This window comes from Sceloporus undulatus, chromosome 4, assembly GCF_019175285.1.
Source record: "Sceloporus undulatus isolate JIND9_A2432 ecotype Alabama chromosome 4, SceUnd_v1.1, whole genome shotgun sequence".
NCBI lineage: Eukaryota > Metazoa > Chordata > Lepidosauria > Squamata > Phrynosomatidae > Sceloporus > Sceloporus undulatus.
Window position 1 is genome coordinate 178638811 of NC_056525.1, and position 20223 is coordinate 178659033.

Genomic DNA, 20223 nt, shown 5'->3' on the forward strand with positions numbered 1-20223 from the left:
ACTGCAATGATTTGAAAATAAAAAAGCCATGTATATGAATGCATTAAAACAGGAGGTCTCCACAAACAAGGTATGCAAAACCATAACAGTGTAGCAGAAAAATATTTTTGCCTCTTTTTGCCCCTTTCCTTCAAGACATCGTATCGTTTAGATTAGAAAATAGAATATAAATACTACAAATACATATTCAGTGTGTAAAATTTTCACTACAGAAGTTATATTTTGGGATTGGTATCCTGCCTTCCAGTTTTTCAAGCAAGTGCTCAAGGTGGCTAAAGTAAAAAGTTAAAACCATTTTAGAGATTTAGGGCTGGAACAGATGGCCCAAAAAAGCCCGCTTCCGGGTGTCACTGGCACATGGTGTTTAGATGCTGCGTGTCCTGATGAAGTTGGGAAGCCGGCTTGAAGCCGCCCATCTGCTGAGACATGGGTGGCTTTATGACGGTCCAGTGAAGGGGAGTTTACAGGCCGCACGCCACTGGAGTATCAGGAAGCCACTATGGGGCCATGACAGGGCAGGGTAGAGCCAGCTGATCTAATCTTCTCCTTTTTCAGCCGGATTCAAGGTGGATTGGGGCTGTGGCGTATGTTTGCCATTGCCCCGATTCATCTTCGGAAGGGGCAGCTTCAAGTCACCCTTTCCATCCCATCTGTTTCTCTCTCTATGGGTAGGCAACAGAAAAAAACAGAACAGTAGCACTAAGAAAGCATAGAGTTTCCATTTACTGAGGAGCTGAACTGGCATTAGAAGATAAATTAAGGTGTGAAACAGACCAGCATAAAAAGCCAGCTTCCAGGCCTCTAAGGGTTGTAGTGTACAGATGACGGACACACCCAAGATGCCCAGAAGCAGGCTTTAAGCAGCCCAGCTGCCGAGACTTGGGCCAGCTTTCGGGCGCTCCGGCAGCATGGCATTTATATGCTGCACGCCGCTGGAACTCCTTAAAGCCAGATTCCATCTGCAGGGCAGGGGAAAAGCCAGCTTTTTGTCAGCGCAAAGGCAGATTGGGGCCATGATGTGCGGCTGCCACAGCTCCAATCCGCCTTCAGAAGGGGCAGCTTAAAGCTGCCCCTTCAGGTGGTCTGTTTTGCCCCTTACATGCCTGCAGCCAAGGAACCTCTGAAGTTATAACACTTGTTCAATTTTTCCCCCTGCAAAAGTCACTGGGCCACGTCATAACTAAAAAGTAATCCAAAGTCTCAAAATCATAATAAACTAATCATCCTTATGACATAAGGAACACTTTGAGATTTCATTTTAGAGAATGTTAATAGCACATAGGACCTCCCTATGTATTTGTTACAGGGAAGGAACTGCTCCAGGACCAGAAGCCTTATACATCTGATTAGGAAAAACAAATACAATATCATCACAGCCTCATTCTGCCATATATTTACAAGGATCATAATGATCTGTTGATTTTGGCAGGGATTTGGGACAAATACTTTAAGTCTGGATGTATACGAATTAGGAGAGTATTTTTTTTTTAAATCCATCAGATTTTTTTAGCTGTGGTTCTTTTCTCTTCTTTTTTCTTCACTTTTGTGGTTCTCAGACATTTTATTCTTGTGACCCCCTTTACATATACATGCAGACATCACACTCCTCACTCAATGTAGAATATTAATAAAAATACTGTGTTTGTATAGTGTATATATTTTCAGTCACACAATCACGTAATATTTTACAAAGAAATAACATCGTATAAATTAGAACTGATTTATTTAAAGAAATTCAAGATTTAACACAACACATGTATAAAGTTTAGGAGGAGGAGGAAGAGGAATCAGGGTCTCCAAGTCTTACTTTCCCCAGGGGTCCCGCCCTACAGCTTGAGAACCACTGACCTAGTCTGTTACTATAACTATTACATCTAAATAAAGAAAATGAGCTAGGAATTAGGAAAGACTAATTATCGATTTAAACAGCAAGGAACATGCTCAGTTTAGAAGTACAACTTCTGGTAAAGTTGAATTGGGAAGTCCTATGAGTGGGAGGAGAGAAAATGACTATGTGAGAAAACTCAGCAAGTGATTGGGCAGGAACAGAGAAGAGCTCTCTCTCTCTTTTTCTAAGGATAGTGCATGTACAGGACTATTCAACAATGCCTCTTAACAAAAGCACAAGCTTAGAATGTTTCATTGACAGAGTTAGATGTTAGCTTTCATCTTTACAATTTCAAATGCACCCCATCTTCCAAGGTTTTCCCCTTGTTTGCAGCAACAATCATTTAATTGCTTCCCAGAGTTACCTAGTAATATTTTCACCCCAAATTAATACTTACCATGCACAATTACACATGTTTTTTGAAGTCTACATGAAGTGCTGGTGGTCAGTAGGAAAACCAACAGGGGATTGGGGTCACAGCCTGTTCTGGATGATGTTGCTCTCCCATTGAGAGGTTTGTAATTTGGGGGTGTTTGGACCCAGCACTGCTCATGGAAAATCAGGGGCAAACTTGGGGCAAAGATATGACTTGGGGCCAAGATATCTAAAAGATCATCTCCTCCCAAATGAGCCTGCCCTGTCATAAATTTGAGATCTTCAGAGGAGGTCTTGTTGTGCATCCCAACACTTTGTGAAATTATATTGGTGGATACAGATAACGAGACTTTTTCTGTAACAGTGCCTTGATTGTGGAACTCCCCACCCAAGGAAATTACCCAAAGATATGGCCTCATGTCTTTTAAGCTTCTGGTGGGCAGCTGGAACAATGCTATTACACATGGCATTCAATGTTTGAAATTTCTGTTTTAACTGTTTCAAAACTGGATTCCAGGACTGTTTTAAACTGCATTTAGGAGTTTTTAAAGATTATTTAAATCTGTTTTTAAAATGTTTTATCTTTGTATTGTTTTAATTGATTTGTATTTGTTCATCATCCTGGGAGGTGATACAGGAATACTTTAAATAAATAATTACATATGAAGATAAATCATATAGGGAATGAAAATAATTTGATTCAAATGGCCAGCATTAACATTTGAATTCTCTTTTTAAAGGTATCATCCATATTCTGTCCAGTGCTGGCTAAGTTACTTTGGCACGGTACAGAGCACCAAAAAAGACGTCTCCCCAGCACCTCTCCTTGCTCTACAGCAGCGCTGCAGCAACCAAATTGCGCAGTGCTGTTGTGCAGCAAGAAAGGAGCATATGGAAACGGCTCCTTTATTGCAGCGCACATCCGCCGCTCCAAAGCACCAGAGACGGCACGGTGATGTGCCAGCGGCGCAGCCCCGTTTGGAGGCTGCACTGATGGCAAATCATTGCTGCACACACCATCTGGATGGTGCTGCACAGCTGCGGCACACCCATGATGTGCTAGGGTTGTGGGGCGTGTGCAGGCACCGCCCCCGAGCAACCCTAGCACGTCATTGGCGCACCGCATAGGGCTCATCTGTACTGGGCCTTTGGTAAGGAGAGGCACATTTCTTCTTCTAATTGACAATGTTCCCCCATTTTCAAAGGGATATAAAAATAATGTCAGGAAAACTTATTTTATGAGAGGCAACAAGATTAAGAATGTGGGTCCCTGCTCCCAGGAGCCACCTTTGGTTTTGTGTTATATCTCTAGAAAGGAGGAAGAGGTAGACTGGCAGGGCTGGAAATTCCCAATGTGCAAGGGAAGAAACAATCCTGAATGAGTCTGCAGCTACATTATGACAACCAGTAGTCCAAAAGACTTGAATTTCTTAGCAGTACCTTATCAGTAAGAAGATTTGTTCTTACTGCTGAACAACTGTTGCATCTCAGTGTAGCCATAAATAAGAGGCTATAGAAAATATCTAAGGGAAAAGAGAGATATACTGAATGTTTTCCAGCATTTATGAACCACAAATACAGAAAGTGAGTTGTGAGGCAAATGTCAAAAGAAGTATTTTACAGAAATTTATAAACAGTTTCGGTTAAAAGTATATATTTGAAGCTACAGTGATCATTGTACTATTGGAAATTCACTAGCACATTGGGACTTCCTTTCTTCTCTTCCCACCACACAGCCCTGTGTGCCAGAAAAATCTGCTTCAAGGATGCCTGAAGGCTTCCTAAAAGGATTCCGAAGATGTAGAGGAAGGACAAGAATTGTCCTCTTCTGGTTGTACTATCATGATTAGTTCTGTCAGGAGGAGGATACCAGTGGATCCAACATCATATTTTAAAGGCAAAACATGTTATAGTTTGTTTGCTCTCAGAGAAATTTTTATGTAGCCAAATCAGATGTTTATCACATGCTGAGGCCATCACATTTTAAGATCAACTAACCCTATCTATCTTTTCAACCAATTGTGCCAGATTTTTAATATGTGAACAATGATTTTGTTTGTATTTCATTTTCCCCTTTAGATAGCATTTGAAGCAACAAACCATTGATAAAGGAATGGAAGATAGTAATCCTTCCAGGTTGGATAAAGATCTTTTGGTTTCTTTACGGATATATCTGAAGGGATGATATACAAAAGCAATATTTTCTTTTGTTTTTTGTAGCTTCATTATTTACTGATGTTATTTCATTTTCAGTTTTTAATATCAAATAACTGCACCCCTTATAAATATTTTAAAATAATTGGTACAGCAAACATCAAATTTGGTATATGTTTATGGTTCTTCTCAAAGATCTTCAGAAAATATTTTTTAATCTGACAATATGTGTAATTGACATTGGTTTGCATACCATTTCTTTTTTTTTATATCTAGTGGTTTTATACTTCTGTCCCTCAGTGACATCTGCTAGAACTATGCAACTTGTGACACCCTCTTGTTGAATGCAACTGAACATGAATAGTAACTTTCCAAAAGTTTGATAATCTAAATATTTCGTGCTTCCTGTCTAGAACTGCCAACACAAGATTTTGACAGGCACTGGGCAAGCAACAATATACAAGTAGTGGTATGTGTTTGGGCTTGTTGAATCACAAGTTGTTCAGAGCTTTTCAACAGTATGAAATTAGTGCAGGAAAAAAGCTATGTATGTTTTGCATGATTCACAGTGTAAAATATATTTACATGTATGTATGTATGTATACCAACCTCGTATTGTAAGCTTTCCATATAATTGAGAGTTCATTTCCTTGTCTCGCTGGTAACGCCGAAATTCATCAACTGCCTCCCGCAGCACTGTGACAGCCAAAACAAATCCCTGTTTAAAATATAACAGACATTTCCCAAAATGGAAAATATTTCTATTAAAACATACAAAGGACTTAACAGTAGGTGAGAAATATATGTACTTGTAATCAATTTTGGGAAGAGTGCATGTGTGTGTGTGTGAGGTTGTGCTTTTCATCTACCCTAATATCATGTTTATAGCAGAACAGCTGATGGAAATGTGAGATATTAGCCAACAATCCTATGAAGACTTCCAAAGGATACAATAAAACTATTTCTGGGAACTGCATACATGAATAAGCAAAGCAAGATAAATCCTGTTTTGTTTTGCAGGTCAGGTGCCCATGTTCTCCACCACACACATGGCCCTTCTGTCCCATCCAAAAACAGGCACTAGTGGGGTTCTCAGCTCTCCAGAACTAGTTTTGGGGACATAGTGGAGGCAGGTTACATGAGAGCGAATTGCTGCTGGATTCTGCTATTTTGTAAGCAGAATCCTTCCCAGTCTTCTGCCATTACACTGATTCCTTCATGAATTCCCCCTCTAATGCAATTTGATGGTTCAGGTGTAACATGCAGGATGACAGAACCTTTAAATTTCAGCATGCTAATTTATAAGGAAAAGCAAGCTTAAAATCAGAGGCTCCAATATTCAAAAAAGAAGATTAAATTATTTTAAATTTATTTTAAACAAGGAAGTGTGTGCATTTGTATGTGCCTTTAAGTTGCTTGTCAACTCATGGTGACCCCATGAATTTCACAGGGCTTTCTTGGTCAACAAATACTCAGAGGTAGTTTGGCCAGTTTCTTCCTCTGAAATATAGCCTACTGCACTTTGTTGTCACTGGTAATCCTCCATCAGAATACTAACCAGAGCTGTTTAGTTTACAAGGTCAGAAGTGACAAAAATTTAGCAGAATATATTATGATGTATTGGGAAATTATACTTTATTTACCACAAAGAAGTGCAATCATTCTGAAATTATTTAGCTGTAGCACTTCTAATGACATAGTTGTTCCTTCTAGGTTAAAAATATTTCAGGAAAACCCACCAAAATGGTTTTATATATTTTCCTAGCATAAATCCATTGATGATCAGAAACACATTTGTTTTATTCTAAATCAGTTCAAAAAATATCATGTTCCAATCTGTTAACTGAAATTATGAGATGTAAATTGTCCCAGTGACACAGGCCCAAAACACACATGCCAAATAAGGCAGCTTCTGGACACTTTGGGGGCATGGCGTTCAAATGCCACATATCTCGAAAGCAACCAGAAGCTGCTCTGGCACTACAATCCAGTCCTTTGGACCAGATCAAAAAGAAGAGGATTAAATCCAACTCCTGGCAGTGCCAGTTTCAGACCATGGTGGTGGCCTGCTTCGGGAGCAGGTCATGCAGTTACTACGGTCCTGGCCCAATCGTGGCCAAAGTGGCCTCTGGCCTCTCCTTCTGGGCCACCTGTTCCAGGCCAAAGAGACTCTTTCCAGATCCCACTCCTTTCAGGATCTTGTATTTCTTGCCTTCCATTCTCATTCAACTTCCCCAATAACTATGGTTAGTATTATACTTTTATCAAACATAATACCATGCACATAGAACTGAAAAGATGTTTGAAAACAAATGGGATTCCGGTTCTAGCTTAAAGGGTTATGTGACTGGCATTCAGCTCAGTGTAGACATAGGGAAGGAGCACTGGGTTCTCCTCTTAATTTTTAAAAAGCAGGAAGTTTTAGCTCTCAAGCTTTCCAGCTCACTTAGTTTCAAAAGAAAAGAAAAGAAGTTTTATAAAAGTTTTACCAGAGGAGCCCAGTAGGTGTAGAGGTAGCCTATTTTCAAAGCCGGTACAAACTGTGAGCAGGACACAACGAGAAAATAAAGATTCAAGAAAAACTTGAATTGTTCATATAAAACCTAAAAATGAAAGGGAAAAAAAAGAGAGAAAATGTTTCAAACCACATCCAGGATATCCAAATATTTTACTTAAGACCAATGTTAGGCAACATATTGTGTAAGAGTTGTTCTTAGTTTTCCATTTTTGATAAACAGTGTTTCTTCAACATGACTTGAACAAAATGTTCTAACAAAGTACAGTCAGCCCTCAGTAGATGCAGACTTGCCATCCACAGATTTACTATCATTAGGAACAACAGAGCTTCTTACCTGCCTCCCCCGAGGGCTCAGAAGGCCAGGAAGCCGCTCCTAGGAGGAAGACAAAAAAGTTAACTTGGGGCCTGCCGAGCTGCATCTACCCCACCTCTTCCACATTCTCATCAGCCACTGGTCGGAAGGAACCGATAATCACCTGGTCCTCCTCCCCGGGTGATTGATAGCTCCCTCTGACCAGTGGCTGACAAGAATGTGGAAGAGGCGGATATGGAAACAGCCACTGATCAGAGGGAGCTGTCAATCACCTGGGGGAGAATTGGGTGATTGACGGCTCCCTCTGACCAGTGGCTGCCAAGAATGTGGATGGAGCAGGGTGGAAGCAGCCTGGCAAGTCCTGAGTTAACTTTTTGTGTTCCAGCCAGGAGTGGCTTATCTGGCGTTCTGAGCCTTCAGGGGAGGCAGGTAAGAAGCCCTGATGTTTCTAATGGTGGCGCAGCTGAGCCACCATTGAGAACAATGGGACTTGAACATCCACAAGTTTTGGTATCTGAGGGGTGTGTGTGTGTCCAGAATGGATCCCTGCGGATACCAAGGGCCGACTGTAATAGCAGTAATGTGAACATTTGTTCTGGACTTCACCCACAATATAAGAGTAAGAACAATGCTTAACATTTACTTAGTTAGTACTTCAGAAAGTTTAAATGATGGATGATAACACTGTTTTTGTACAAGAGGCTTATATAAACTCTGTATTACAAACAGAAAGCTGGGGATAAGAAAACAGTGTATAATTAATATAGTGGTGCCCACCAACATGGACAAGTTTAAAAGGGGATTAGCTGTACGAATAGCTTAAAGTTATCAGTTACATCAGTTGTAGCGACTATATATTACTCCCAGTATCAGAGGCACTATGCCTGAATATGTTAGTTACTATGCAACATTTAGTGGTTGGGGGGCTAGTGCAACTCTGTCCAGCTTCTGAGGTTCACCACAGGCAACTGGTCGGCCACAGTGTGAACACAATGGTGGACTAGCAGGCCTTTAGTTTTAGAGTAGCCCAATATAATCTAATAATGTATATCCATTAACCATAATAAAAAGGAAAGGAAAAGTGTATCTTTCATTTCTCTTAGAATGATTTCAGTTATAAGAGGGAATAGTGTGCATATAATCAAAGTGATACATAATAATTCCTCTGGATTTATTGTACTATAAAATCAGCATAATATATATTGCCATTCTATTCTACAATTATCCCTAGCTACTCTCCTGAGAGGAGTGTGTGGAAATGTTAATACTGTAATTGATTTTATTTTAAATACATTTCCATTTCTATTATCAAAATAAAGAATGTTACTAAATGTCTGCAGGTGGGTGCAACACAAACAAATTACAATCAAATGTAAGCTCCAGACAAACCAACATATTATGGAAATTTCAATACAAGGAAATTCAAATTGGTATAGCAGTTACTACAGATTTGCAAGCATATCTAAAATGGCAAGAGCCATGCTGGAGTAACACTGTGTTTACATTTACAATGAAACATGATTATTTTCTTCTAGAATGTTTAAATTCTCATATAAATTAATCTCAGCAGGGTAACAATATTTCCTTCCTCACCATTAATTAATTTTAAATCCCAGTTAGCATCAATTAATAGCTCTGTAATTGGTATTCATAGTAAAGCCAGAATAGGATTCCCACTGTGCAATTACAAAATGCTTTCAAACTACTCCATTTCCTAAGGGAAAGTTAAAGAAAAAATATTCCAAGACTAATAATGCATCTGGACTATGCTATGCCAACAGGTGTTCGCAAATCATGACTGATCTTTGCAGGCATCAGGATTCTGCCTAAACCTCTGAAATACACATTGTGCCTTTAACTATAGTAATCAATGACTAAATGTATATTTAGTGACCTTTAGGGAAAAAAGCTCAGCGTAAACAGAGAAAATGTTGGTTTTGTGCAATGAAGATGAAATTATTTGTCTGCATGAAAACAGTCAACATTAACATTCTCAAAAGCAAACACTCTACAGATTATGAATTCACTTTTTTGTCTTTTTAATAAGGGGGATGGATACCAAAAATATCCATATATTTGCCAGCTAGCTGAATAGTATTGGTGAGCAAGGGTAGCATGGAGTGGAAAGAAAGAACTAATGCATAACAATTACAAAATTTGCATTCTCAGTGAAATTAAGATTTGACAGAGACAGCATTCTCAACAAGACAATTGATTACTGTGGTAAAAGGCACAGTATATAATGGCCTTTTTATATCATACTCTTTGAAACAACTCTCCTGCAACACCTACTTTTCAGTCAAATATTAAAGTAACAAGGCTGGCTATCCACAGCCTCAATGCTAAAGTCATAATAGAATTTACTGAAATTACTAGTCAGGGAACAAAAAATGCCATGTTGTACCTTTCTGTGAAATGCATTGCAACAAATTATTATTCTCAGCAATGAAAAGAATTCTGCATCTTGAAAACCACAGTAAGAGAAAAGAAAATCTCAAGAGACTGAACTTTATTTTAAACTGGATCTAGTTCATAAAGGTTTTGTTACATGTTTTAACCCACCTAACAACCAAAGAACAAACATTTCATGCATAAAAACAATTACAATGTTAATAGGTTTTCTTTTAATCTGCACCCCTTGTTACACTGGAGAATGAACTTTATAACCATTTATTAAACATTTAACACTGGGACTCTGTGAGGAACATTCCTATACAGACATGAAATGCAAATCAAAAAGGGAGGGGGAGGAGGAACAAAACTTTAATGGTGAACATAAAACGGGGGAAATTACCTTTTAAACACATTCTTATCTGTCCATTGAAGTCAACAGTACTCAAAAATGTGTAACACAAAAATGAGTATTCAATTTTGCAATACAAAGTTTGCAATCTTTTACTCTCAGATATTTTATTGTGGCTGATGATATTGTGTTTCAAATACACACCAAAGAGTGTCAGTGTTTATAAAGAAGATTGTTATTTAATTCAGGTACATGGGTTTACCTAAAATATTTACACTTTTCTGTAAAACATTTACTATTCTCTCTTCTTTCTGAAATGTACTTTTCCACTGCGGCTGGATAAATAATCATTACTAGCCTTACCCCAGGTATAAATGTAAATATATTGTATTTTTGATTTTTTATAGCATTTCTTGGGTATTTTTCTTCACATTTTTCAGGACATCCAAGCCATACTGTGCGTGCTTTGAGTTCTTTCTTTCTCCGGCAAATGTTTATAAGCCAATCACAGCAACTGCAAAAAAAGAAAAGGAAAGGAAAAACACTTTCTTTAATTTTATAAATGAAGTTTCATGGCATTTTAAAAACTAACAAATATATTGTGCTGCAAGCTATTCTGAACTGCAGTCCAATTCAATGGATTGGTAAAATGAAATAAAAGACTCTTGAAGAAAGTATGGTATTTTTACCTCAAGTTTTAAATGAACTCTTGCCTAACACAAACAGAGAGACACATGACCAAGCCATATGTATATATTACTTGCCAGAGCAGTGCTAGCTCCCCAAACTGATTAAGTAAATGCCATAATTTCCCACTAGGAGGGAAATCTGTAAGAGATCTTGGATGTGCAGCACTATTTTTCTTGGGCATCCCAATGGCAACTCATAACTCTAAAAAGTCCCCAACATCACATGATAGATTTCTGTAATACAAAGATACCAAAAGTAATAGGATGAGAATGTCCTGTCAGGGACGTAGCCGGGGGGGGGGGGGGGGGCGGGGGGTTTCGGGGCCCCCCCTCCCATTAGATATAATGAATGGTGTGTGCTGCTGCACCACCACGCCCAAGCCCCATTATAATAGGGGCACTTAGTCTGGACCCCCCTTCCCAAAATCCTGGCTACGTCCCTGCTTCTGTGAATGCATATGTGCATAGGGACAGATCCTATTTGCTCTAATGTTGGGGAGAGATAGAACATTTGTTTAGAAAAAGAAAAGAAATAAGATAAGGATGCTAAAATTGCCCACCAACTCATTTTGCCTGGGTAGAGGAGAAAATTATCTTGATTCTTCTGTATGTATTTCACTGTATTTTATTTTAGAATTTAAAATTCATCTAAAACTAGCACTAGATTAGAGGAAAATCAAACAATCAAGTTTATACATACACATACTGTACAGCCATTTCATTTATTTATTGTGTACATTCTAGCTGAATTCTACAGCTAAACAATTGTGTTTTTTACTTTTCAAATCAAGAGAAAATAGGTGAATAATAACACACAAAGCACATCTTCTATTTACATTAAATTTAAATTTGTGCTTACCAAAAAAGTCAAGGCGGCTTACAAGAACAGATTAAACCTAGATCATACAATTACAAAAAACAGTATTTATACAACCGAAGCAACAACTGGTAATTAGGAAGACATTTGGCAAAGCTTAAAGCTGATCACAAAATATAGTGAAATGTCTGCCTGAACAAACATGCCTCAACACTAATCATATTGATGCTCACTTGGCATACTAGAATCTAATGCTCAATTGCAGTGCTTGAAAAAGAAAAGTGGACTCAGTTCAAGGGAAGAGGTTCCTCCACCATTTTCTAAAGAACTAAGCAAGGTGGGAGAACACTAATCATTCTCACCAAGTCTCAAAATAATCTCAAGAACAGCACTATAGCTTCCTGAGCTTTCCTGGGTTCAATCTTGCATGAAGGAGGGAATGATGTATAAATTTTACTTCCTTTAATCTGAATTATTAAATGCTAGCTAACCAATCAAGCTAGTTCAGTTCACTACTGCAGTTATTAAATAAAATCTTTGAATACAATAGCAAACTTTCTTTAGATATGAGGAAGGGAGATGTAGTATATTTCACATCATTCTTCTGTTTCACTGTTGGATGAAGGAACTCAAACTGAAACTGCTAAAAATTTGCAAAAACAGTCTCAGAGTACAATCCCTGAAGGGGGGAGTAGATGTATTATCACTAACAATACTCTTATCAAGCCACCCTACCTGATGAAAACATACAGATGGAAGCTGAGTAAGGTCTATACCAAAAACCAAGCAGGTTTAACAAAAGACATTGTGACTAGGCTGTGCAAAGTTTAGGTGCTTCAGATAACAGGTTGTTAATGTTAAGAGATTTGGACTGATATCACAAGTCAGTTCAGATACAAAATGAAGCCTCACTCCAACTCATCCTCCGAAGACAAAATTACTTTCCTACTAACTATAACTGGGAGACCAAGCATCAAATATATAACTCAAAATTCTTTTACATCAGAACTGATTAAATGCTTCCATGGCTGGAAGGGCGGTAGTGGTGATTGTCATGCCTCCAGAGCATCTTTGATGCTCTTGAGACATATATTTAGTTAAGATTATAATAGGTTTTCTATATATTAGTTTAGGAGGAGAAATAAAGATCTACAGCTTTAAGAAAGACAAGGATTGTGGGAAATCCCAGGGTCTTATGCTGTCTCCCTCTAGTTAGTTTCAGTGTGTAGTAAGATTTCAGCCAAGTCAGACCTGGAGAGAGTATTTTCCTTTGACAAAAAGATAAGTCCACAAAAGAAGAAAGATAGAATCCGCCAGGAAGAGAGAGCAAGGTATTTAGGAAGGACTATTGAGAAAAAGGAGATCAGTTTCATGTTTTGTGTTATAACCAGTAAAGCTTTTGAAACTTAAGAAATTTGTGGACAAGTCTTTTGTTCAGGCTGTGTTCCCGAGAGCCAGAGACCTTGCTACACCCAAAGTCCGTAACATTGCTCTTGGGACAAAACAGTGATGAAGGAAGGTGTTTTACCTAATGACTATATATTATGCTTAAGACAAAAAAAGTCAAACAGCAGCAATTGTAAGTAAGAAAAAGTTAGGATACATGGATACAAGCAACACGGTTTTAGTGAATGATTAGACTTGACTGGAGAAGGAAATGTCACACAACCATGACACAGCCATCAATCCACAAAATCTTTAAACATTGTTTGACTGTTACCTTTCCTAACCGATGACAAACACAATTTTTTTGGGGGGAAAGAACTCACTGAAACAGTTTTTGTATGTGTTTCAATATTCTTTCCCAAAGCACTAATCAAGAAAGGCCTGGCAAAACCATTCCCTTATTGTTAGACAAAGCTTTCAGCCCCAAAACTAAACTCCTTTGCCTCCCCAGCCTCTCCCCTGAAGATGGGAGTCAAAGCATCCTGCAGAATTAAAAGTAGTAAGTAAAAGCACTTGTAGGTAAAATAAAAAAAAATTCACAAAAAAAATCCATGGAAAGGGAGAAGATAACAAAATAGTACAGGCCACTAATAAAGTATTTTAGTTTCTTGCAAAAGCCTGATGGAATAAATTAGTCTTAATATGCTGATAGCAGTACTACAAGGAAGTAAACAGCCTAACCGCTCTATAATAAAATTTTCAGAGCTTGGGAAGAGCCACTGATAATCTCTCTCGTGATCCTACAGGTGTGCCTGTGAGTGTGATTGGACAAAAAGAAGGGCCTTCTGGAAAGAGGTAAGACTCATCGAGGATGTTATGGTCCTTCAGATAGCCCTAACCCAAGCCTTATAGAGGTTTGTAGGTTATAACCAGTGCTTTGACCCGTGTCTGGGCTAGCAGGCAGCAGAACTGTTATACCAAAGGAGTCAGGTGTTCCCTATAACCAGCCCTAGTTAACAGTCTGATGCCAGTTTTCAGTACCAGATGATTTCCACATTTCTAAACTTTCTTCAAACACAGCCCTGTGTAGAATCTGTTACAGTAATTCCAACTGGATGTAACCAAGGCATATGTCACCATGGCCTGATCTCCAGGAATAGGCACAACCGATGCAGTAGCTTAACTGTGCAAATGTACTCACAGTCACTGCAGAAACCTGAGCATCAAAGTTTGTTTCTGGATACAATTCAAAGTGCTGCTTATTACTATTAAGGCAGTATACAGCTTAAGTACAGACTATTTGAATGATCTTATCTTCCTAAATGAAACTTTTCTTTTTGACCTATCATCCTTATAAGGCTGTCTGGTAAGGACAGAAAAGGGACCAGCCTAGCTTCCCATGGATGGGATTTTGACAGCTTGGGAAACAGTCTTCTCCATTACCTTTCCCAAGCTGTCAAAATTCCATCCATGGAAGACGAGGCTGGCCCCTTCTCTGTTCCCTTTTCACCAGCCGGCATAGACCTTTTCATTTGAACAGGAATGTGATGACTAACCAGCTGCAATGAGTCTTTTTTACTGTTATTTTTCTTTACTTTATGTTTTTATAGTCATTGTCAATGGCATTCTAACTGTGTTTTAACTTTTTTATCATCAGTCATTTCTTTATATCTTGTTTTAGCCTTGTTGTGATATGCCTTGGGTCCCACACCAGGAGTAAAGTGAGATATTAAATAAATGAATGAATACAATTAAACAGGAATTCCCCAGCATCAGCTCCTGGGTTCATCATTCCAGGAAACAGTGTCCCCAAGTTGCATCCCAGCAAGGAAGCCCCAAACGATAACATGACTGATTGCAATGAAAGCCACTAAGAGGTACAGCATGACCAACAGTGTCATACTCTACCTGTGCAATGGCCCATACATCTCCAAAACAGGGGCTATTTACCTCAGATCAGTGCTTCGTTCAAGGCATTTGCACAGTCCCAACTGCTACCAATATGGCATTCGTCAGGGCCACAGCAAAGCCAAAACAAAGCACTCATATGTTTATAAAATCTGCCCCATATTACTTCATATTATAAATAAAGTCTACCTATGCTTTCAGTGCAACAATGCAGTTGCATAATGTGTTATTTATTTACTATAGTTTGTCTGATATATTTCTTACTGATACTTCCAATCTTTTATTGCACAAAGCCATACTAAACAAAGGTCTTCGAGACACAACATCTAAACCTATGAATATTTCATAATCTCTGTATACTTTATATTATAAAAAAAAAGTTTTAGAGAGAGGTTATTGACAAATGGGAAGACTGAATCATGTAAGAACTATTCGTTCCTCTCAGGCAAACTCCAAAAGCTTCACCAGCTTAGCAAACAAATTACGGAAATTTAAACAAAGTTTGGCAGTGTTAAAGAGCTGTGATGCCTTTGATAAAGGTCTGATTGGCACCTAGAGATAAGCACATGTTAAGCCCTCAGATGCAATGAGGTCTCACTGATGGAAATAATTATAGATTTTGACAATTCAATTTTGAAGTATTTATTGCAAGCAAATGGGATTCAATACTTTCAAGACTTGGATATCAGTAAGTCCATGTCCATTTAAAATAGAAATCCCTACCACTTTGTATGGAGATGTTGTTTATCTTTTACTTCCATGTACTTCTGGCTCATTTAACAACACACTAACAACCTCTCTGTGTGAGTCATAGAATGCTTTGAAGAATCAGGCGTTAAGAATGAATTTACAAATAAAATGTTCATAAAACTACTGTTAATGCACGATGCTAATGAGATCTATGCTCAAACATCAAATCTGCAACACAAAAAAGGAGTTAAGATTTAGTGGGTTTGGACTTCTTGATTAATTTACTTAGCACAAAAGTTGATCAAAAAACTTCAGTTGGTTCCAGAGACAAATTTTCTACCCTTGCAATTTCTCTAAGAACACAAGAACTGCCAAAAATGTAACCAAAACCACTGGAAGTAGCTCAAAGTCCACATCTGCTTGGCAGGGAATATGAAACAATGCATGGAAGAGAGCTACAACCTACTTAAAATGAGAGGTGCTACTCCTGGAGGTTTCCAGGTTTGGCAGTTTAGCTCTGGAAGACTACAAAAACAGCCTTGAGGAGGGCATGTAGAGCACACTTTTACCATCACTGCTTATATAAAGATTATATATTAACGTACATTTTTGCAACAATTTTTAATATAAATTTTTTAATTAATTTAAACCACTTCAGTTTATAAAGCTGCTGGATTTTTAACACTCTTGTTACTTGCTACAATAAGTACAACAAGGAGATGGTGTGTCCTATTCATTTGTTTTACCTTTTAGCTATCTTATTGTATACATACATATAATTCATTATAATTAAATGTAATAAGCAACTAATAACCCCTAATGGTAACAATGGTTTTGTTAAGTTTAAATTACTTTCTTTAGAAAACCTAGGCAGAATTAAAAGGTCCCTGGTGTACTTCAGAACTAGCAGAAATTGCTAAATAAATTTTGTATAAGAACTCACTTTTTTTCATATGACGTTCCTTCTGTCAGGTCAAATGCTAAGCTTTGAAAAGTTTTGTTTTAACAAACATTTTCTAGCTCCTATTCACTGTACAGCTTAACTGTTAAAAAGTTATTCAAAACTGGATTTTCATACAAAGAAGATAATACAAAAGCTCTCTATTGGCCACAAGGATAAGCTATTCCTTATTAAATTCTAAAAAGCAAAAAGAGCTTCTGCCATGAAAACATATTGTAATTATTGTACTCAACAGGAAGCTTTGATAATCAGGACTACAGCAACACAGTAGTCACATTATTATTAAAAGATCAGCAGTTTCCCATGCTTCTGAAATGTGTTACAGATTAATTGAAAGTGTATAGGCCAGAGCCTGAATTAATGTGGGTATTTGATAGCCTCTTCATTTCATATGGAAATGTAATTCAAAAGCACCTTTTTCATATGTACCAAGTTTATCTATAAAACAGATGAATTAAGTTGACAATACATCTCATAAGAACTCAAATACAAATTCTTGGTGACATAAAAGGTATATCAAGGAAGACTGAGATTTAAAGTACAAGAAATATTAGCTTTTATAGTCGAGGGGGAACCCTCTTATATGAAATCTTATTAAGTTTACTATTATACTAAATTCTATACTAAATTCTGGTGTAGCTAAATTTTGATTTAATATTTATTAGAAGTATATAAAAATATTACGATTGTTAGACCTAAGATTGATGCGTGAGAGGTAAGGAAAAAACAATTATTTTGGTTTTTCAGTGTCACAAGAAAAGACAATGGCAATAAGACTGTTCGATAGTTCTAGTAGTTAGGGGGAAAGGAAGTAGAAAAAGCAAACATAAGAATGAAAATAATTAAATAGTTTGTAAAAGAAGGGGGTATGGGGGAAATAAGAATGTGATTATGTATGTTGTTGTAATATGTAATCACTTTATTAGTGTAAAGTGATTTAATAAATTTATAACAAAAAAGAACTATGTGCGTTAAGATACCAAAGCTAAAAGAAAATGTTAAATTGAGGTAAATTAACTAATAAAAATAATAAAAATAAACATTAGCTTATTTATATTTAATAAAAATATTAAATAAACATTGAAAAGGGCAGAATGAACAACTTGTTGCTACTTTCAGAGTAGGCTTATAAAGAATGTATCCTTATATAACTGTACTAATTGTAGTATCGTTCTATAATTGTAGTACAAGCAACTGAAATTAAGAGACAGGTATATTGCTAATTTTGGTGAAAGTAAGATTTCCATATAAAAATTTAATTAGATACTTGGTAAAGTAACTGGTGTAATCCAAACTGTCAACAATACTGTAACTGAGCTTTTGTTAATCTTTTTAGCATTATGCAGCAATATTTAAGATTAATATTTTCTGTTGCATAATAAAGATCATGTCAAAATTGAAAGTGATATTTAGATATTTTTATTTTAGACTAATGCTGATACTTTAAATATGAAGTTTGTTAACTTTTTCATAGTTCATCAAAGGGATAGCAAACAAAGTATGACTTCCACTTTTAAACTTAAAATTACATGTCTGTTTGGGTACATTAAAAAGGGGCGGAACAGACTACCCTTTTGCACTGCCATCCAGGCAGCTTCAGAGTGGAGCATTTTGATGCTGCATGCTCTGAAGCCCCCCGGAAGCTGGCTTCCAGCTGCCCACACATGAGCTGGCTTCTGGACGTCTTGGGGGCACGGTGGTTACACACAAGCTCTGAATATGCCAGGAAGCCACCACAGAAGAGCCACTAAAGGCAGCTTTTCTACAGCTGAAAAAGAGCGGTTGAAAACTACTCCTTCTTCAGCCAGTGCCGTAGTGAATTGGGGCAGCAGCATGCAGCTGCTATGGCCCAATCCATCTTTGGATGGAGTGGCTTCACACCTCCCCATCTGAGCTGACTTTTTCAGCCAAAGTTAGAATATCGTGTTTAGATAGATATATGTGATTATGAGGCAAAACAAATGACCCCTTTGGAACAGCTTCCCAGCAGCTTGGAGGGCATGTTGTTTAGACAACACATGCCCCCAAGCCGGCAGGAAGCTGCCATGAAGCTGCCCACCCAAGCAGACGGTGGGCAGCTTTGCAGTGATCTGGTGGAGCAGCATTCATATGCCACATGCCACAGAAGCAGTACAAAGCTGCCGCAGCAGTGGAAAAGCCAGCTTTTTGCCAGCTCGAAAAGGATCAGCTTTCTGCTGCTTCTTTTTGGGCCAGCAAAAAGATGGATTAATGTCACAGCGTGTGGTTGCCACATCCCCAATCCGGCGATCAAAACCACCCTTTCAGGGCCGTCTGTTTCAGCCCTGTCTCACGCTTGTAAACTTTCTCCCATTCCTTGGCGGAAGCAGAAACTCTCTCCTCTTCTGTGGTCGTCTGTCTCAGAAACTCTCATGATCTGAGTATGTTTGCAATCATTTGTTGTTCAGAATGGAACTGTACTGAATGGTTTTAGCTAAATTTTAAGTCTATTTGTATAGCTCTATTGTTTAACTCTATATATTGTGGTCTGTGCTGTCTGGAGCTCTAACAGTATAATGTAGAAATAATTACATCTTTTCCTATATAGAGATGTAAAGACCCAGAAAAGAACTGAAAAAAATCAGGGATTTGTTTGTTTTTCCAGAAGAATTGAAAATATCAATTATGGAATATTTTTAATTAAAAAGATGAATATATTATTTAAGACAAAGTGTTCTTATATTTACTCCCATCACATTATTTCTAAAAACCATGTAGCAGGTAGACTTTCTTATAAAGTTATGTACAGCACTTTACTTCACTGCAATCTCTACTTTGGGTTCCTTTTTGTCAGTTCTTTTGGTACAACGAAGAAGTCATTTTGCTTTATTTAAGCTGATGGCTTCCATTTTTCTACATCTTCTATTTTAGGGGAAGGGGTGTTGCTGGAGCTTTATATATTGACAAAATGGTGGGGAGAGAGAAAGAGACAGTGTGGTGTTGTGCTTTGAGTGCTGAACTAGAACATTGCTAGACCTGGGTTCAAATCCCCGCTTGGCCATGGAACCCCACTGAGTTCCCTTGGGTAAGTCACACTCGCTAAGCCTCAGAAGGCAAAGGCAAATCCCCTCTGAAGCAATTCTGCCAAGAAAACCCTGTGACAGAGTTGCCATACAGTTGCTGTAAGTTGGAAATGACTTGAAGACACAGAACACGAATATGAATAACCCATTTTATGCTCCTACTATATAAAAGTAACTTTAAAAGTATAGGTACAGGTCCCTGCAGTTGCAGAACATTTCCAACTCCCTGGACATACAGTAAGGGCTTTACAAGTTATGGTCTTCAAACAAGGAAATTACAAAGACTAAAAAGAGAAACTAATAAACTGAATTATACTGTTGGCCCTCTGTATCAACAGATTCTGCATCCAGAGATTTAACCAATCATGGGTAGCAAATATTAAAAAAAAAAGAATTCAAAAAGACAAACCTTGATTACTTTATTTTATGTAAGGGACACCATTTTACTACACCATTGTATAAAAAGAGGCTTGAGCATCTATGAATTTTGGTACCCTGGGATGTGTGTCTGTGCACGGTTGGCTCTAGGTATTTGGCCACCCTAGGTGAGAAATATTTTGGCACCCCATGTCGCCCCTCATAATGATTTTCACCCCTTGATTTCCACTGTTTTGTTTGTTAAAGCTAAACATGACATAAAACTTAGGTTCCAATCTCTTGAGTATTGAGTACTGTATTGAGTATTAGTCAAAAAACCAGTTAGGTTTTTACAGGTTAAAGACTTTTTTATTCTGCTGGCA

The 20223-nt window shown here is 37.8% G+C and overlaps 1 protein-coding gene across 5 annotated transcripts in view; it reads right to left on the reverse strand.

Moving 5' to 3' along the window:
* Positions 1-20223, reverse strand: part of ATP9B (ATPase phospholipid transporting 9B (putative)) — a 176058-nt gene that overhangs the window by 137673 nt on the left and 18162 nt on the right. For 3 of the 5 annotated variants that reach the window (XM_042461414.1, XM_042461412.1, XM_042461413.1), the window contains exons 3-5: positions 10355-10505; positions 6907-7020; positions 5027-5135 (exon numbers count right to left, since the gene is read on the reverse strand). In XM_042461414.1, the coding sequence (XP_042317348.1) occupies positions 5027-5135; positions 6907-7020; positions 10355-10505 (374 nt within the window). Of the gene's footprint in view, positions 1-5026; positions 5136-6906; positions 7021-10354; positions 10506-20223 lie in introns of those variants that run through there. The other 2 variants (XM_042461417.1, XM_042461415.1) reach the window with 2 other exon arrangements.